The sequence below is a fragment of the Ceratina calcarata genome, unplaced genomic scaffold (genome assembly GCF_001652005.2).
Source record: "Ceratina calcarata isolate Rehan_Ccalc_2016 unplaced genomic scaffold, ASM165200v1 scaffold789, whole genome shotgun sequence".
In the NCBI taxonomy this organism is placed as follows: domain Eukaryota; kingdom Metazoa; phylum Arthropoda; class Insecta; order Hymenoptera; family Apidae; genus Ceratina; species Ceratina calcarata.
The window spans coordinates 15342-19162 of NW_017179201.1; the positions used below are offsets into that span (position 1 = coordinate 15342).

General features: G+C 34.0%; 1 protein-coding gene across 3 annotated transcripts in view; it reads right to left on the reverse strand.

The window, feature by feature from the left end:
- Positions 1–365: 365 nt before the first annotated feature.
- Positions 366–3821, reverse strand: part of JMJD4 (jumonji domain containing 4) — a 5148-nt gene continuing 1692 nt past the window's right edge. For all 3 annotated transcript variants that reach the window (XM_026818440.1, XM_026818441.1, XM_018034474.2), the window contains 3 exons: positions 3381–3678; positions 1477–1747; positions 366–1101 (listed from right to left, as the gene is read on the reverse strand). In XM_026818440.1, the coding sequence (XP_026674241.1) occupies positions 643–1101; positions 1477–1747; positions 3381–3678 (1028 nt within the window). In that variant the 3' untranslated portion in view covers positions 366–642. The remainder of the gene's footprint in view (positions 1102–1476; positions 1748–3380; positions 3679–3821) is intronic.

Here is a 3821-nt window from a genome sequence, read left to right on the forward strand (position 1 = left end):
ATGCTTAAATGTGAGAGCATGTTTAAAATTTTTAAATTAGCGAATAAAAATTCAATTCTTCTAAGGAAGAGTCGGTCATGTGCTCTCTTAATTTTGATTATTAAATAAAATCGTAGGAGTCTCAAATTGAAAACTAACGAACACCTTTTTAAAGTAGAAATTTCAATATTTAACTTAAAAGAAACATCATCCTAGAGCGATAATTTTTATCTAAGTAATTACCTTCCAAACCTGGGCAACTTTCGACAGAAATGTCATAATGCTATAATTTTTCTGAGTAGTCTATATAGATTTGAAATTGAAATAACATTCGATGAATTAAAAGAAACTGTTTCTAACAAATTACCCAATTCTTTCATTCTCAATTATCCGAGACGTCGACGATCACCTTTCTTTAATAAACAGTGTCATATTTTTATATTTACATTGTGTTAGACGTTGAAACATTCTATAATGAGGAAATAAAATATTTGAACAAATCACACACGTTCGCCATGGAATAATAATGCGGTAAAAATCGTTCCTTCCTCATTTTATTTCTTTCATTCTCGTCACAGTTTTTTTTTACAATATGTACAGTGTTTCTTTGGCTTATATAAAAAATATACACAAATTATATCTGATTTGTTTCGCTCCTTTCTATCACGAAGACGAGCTCGTATCTTTTATATCGTGCGACTGCAGGAACGTTATGATCCTGTTTAACAATTTGTGAGCTTGCTGCTTCTCGCATATTAGATGATAAATGTCCTTCTCTTCCATATCGTTGATGAAATCGATCAACGTTAGTTTTACCGAGTGCAGATCGAACACGCAATGATTAAGACCGAGTTTGTACTTGTTGAAGCTGACCACGTCGACTTTTTCCAAAGCCATGCTCAATCGACTTTTCGCTATGAACACCAGAAAATCGAAGAAGAAACCGTAATCCATCCCGTACGTGGATTTCAATATCAACTGGCACTGTTCTTGCCAGTTGACCATGTCCTTGCAGTCGCTCACCTCCTTCATCACAGAATTCAACTCCTTCTTCAAACCTCGCCACACATTCATGATATTGCAACCGTTGATCCAATTATGATTCAAAGAAATCGCATCCTCCTATAAGTAAACGTTTATTAACATCGATTCCGAGTAAAAAAAGAATTTCGGCTTGAGGCAAGACTGTGAATTTGTACCCAAAATAAAATGTTTGCGATAGTAATTTAAAAAATGTGATTTACATAGACATTTAGCTTATCATTTAAATATTCTGATATGTATTCTGCTTTCAGTATTCTGCATTTTTTTTTATACATCACGTGGAGCGTTTATAATTTCTGTACATTGAATTTTCTTATAAATGCATAAAATCCGCAGTCTAGTAATTACGGTTTTGAGGTAAGGAATTAATTTCGGTATTCATAAATCCATAGTGTTATAAAAACCGAAATTACTTCCTTGCCAATGTAAATCTTGATACTTGATTCTTCTTACAATATTTATAACTTGATGATGCCATCCTGAGGGCACGAAGATGATCTCTCCTTCCTTTTGAATGATGTCGATGAACTTCACGGCTCTCCTGTCGTACGCTTTGTATTTAGTATAGTCGTTCAACTCTTCGGACGTCGCATCGTATATCAATTGGCCATGTATGTCTCGGAGGAAGTTCTCTTGCGTCGGAGGGAACAGCAACCAACGTTTCTTGCCTACTAAGTTCGCAGACCAGCTGTACGAACCGAACACATCTGCGTGCAACGGAGTCCTATATATAAAAGCTAGTTTCTCTCATTTATACATACACAAATGTGTAATCTGTAGACTGCGGATTTTTATGCAGAATACTACGTTTATGGTAGCAATTGGAAAAATTGAATTTACGTAGAAGCTTGTTTGATTGTTTAAATCATATTTTATGCTTACTGCTTTTATATGTGGCATGCAGTCTTCACATTTCTGCACATTTAATTTTTCTATAAATGCATAATTATCCACAGTCTAGTAATCTAATGCTGTAACTACGGTGACCATTCGTTCTGTATTTCAGCAGCCTGTCTCCGAAATTTCTTTAAAAAACACGGGATGTACAAATGTTCGGTATTTAGCTTTTAGTCCCATATTTGCATACTATAAATATAAATTATGTATAAGATAAAAATGGGTCTTTTGCAACTGGATTTCTAATTTCTTCTTTTAATAATGAATTAATTAGATATTTCTACAAAGCAGTCATGTTTATTTTTAACTCTTTGTCAATTTTCGTGATTGATAAATTTTAAGATGATTTTGTTACGTCGTGAAGACTATTTTTATTTCTTGTTTCTTTTTTCGCTTTAGGCAATTCTTTTCTGCTTCTTTTCAATAAATAATTTATGAAATAATCGAATACAAGAATTTTGCTAGTTTTTATCCTCAATTTCGCTCTAAAAAATATGGTCACCGTATCTATAGTTAAGGACAAAATTAAATATACACTACTTAAAACTGAAGAACTTTTTTGAAATCCGACCAAACGATCTGAGATTTTTTGAGTAGGTGGATTAGTTTGAAAATGAAAATTCATAGAAATCATAAAGGGAAATGTGAAAATCGTGTTTTATCCTGGCTTGTAATGAAAATTAGAATACCACATTTAACTGTTTATGTGAGATTAGTATACACTGATAATTATATTATTCATATAATAATATAATTTTCAATTAATGTTATATATCGTTTATTTAAAAATTATACTTAAGACGTTGACTGCCGCGTCACCCAAGAATGGGTGACGCTTATTTGGCTACTTACAAAGGATCGTCATAGGCATTTGAAAAGATAATCTGCAGGGTGTAACAAAACTATTAAATTGTTAAAATGGTCAATTGTAGTTTCTTCGGTATGATCAGCTCTTCTTTCTTCCTCAATGATCAATTCTTGTAAAATTTCGTCAATAGTATCTTCATGACACTCAATATCACTACGACTGCACTTATCAATATCCGAATCAGAATCAGACGATTGCTACTCATCGCTACTCTCCGAATTTGTGTAAGCTTCGTAACAGCTTTCTTTTTCACTGCTATTTGTCTTACTAAGAAATAAGTTTTCCATTTTTCTTTTCGACATTGGAACGAATTAGGGCAGAGATTTTAAGTTATACCGCTAATTATTACCGTTATTTGGCAAAGATTCAAACTGATCGTGTGGGGTGGCGAGGTAATAAGTAAGGACCTCAGGTATTTAATAATGTAAACAAATGACCAAACATGATATCATGCAAACAAACGAAACGGGAAGTTCTTGCGAGTACGTTTGGTGCAGCGGCACTTGTGGCCTGAAGGAAATTTCATTGGAAACACGTGCGGCAGTCAACGTGCTAAATAAGAATCATTCTAAAGCTGTTTGGACATGTTTACCATGTGCCTTGGGGTCCCATATAAACGAATCTGTAGTCGTCGTTTAAATCAGGATTCGCGATGTAGTATTCGTTGAGCCAGTCGGACGCGAAGAACTCGGGTACGGTATACATCGGTGCGTTGGGAAATAACTTCGGGCAATGCCAGTCTTTCAGATATAACAGTGGCATGGATTTTGAATAAGGATCCTTCGCAAAATCTGTCCAGTATGCCAAGTAATCTCGCATTTTCATATCGTCCTTCGATTGCGAGTTATAATATTTTTTATTGCAATCTGCGACCGGCACCGTACAGTCACCTACAAACAATCATCAGAGGTCTGAACTTTATTTTATCTTCGAATGAATTTCATAAACGCGATTGATCAAGTGTAAACAAAAATGATCTTTGATTCTTTAAAAAGCAGTGATCAGTAGAGAAGTGTTATGAAAAAATTTTTAA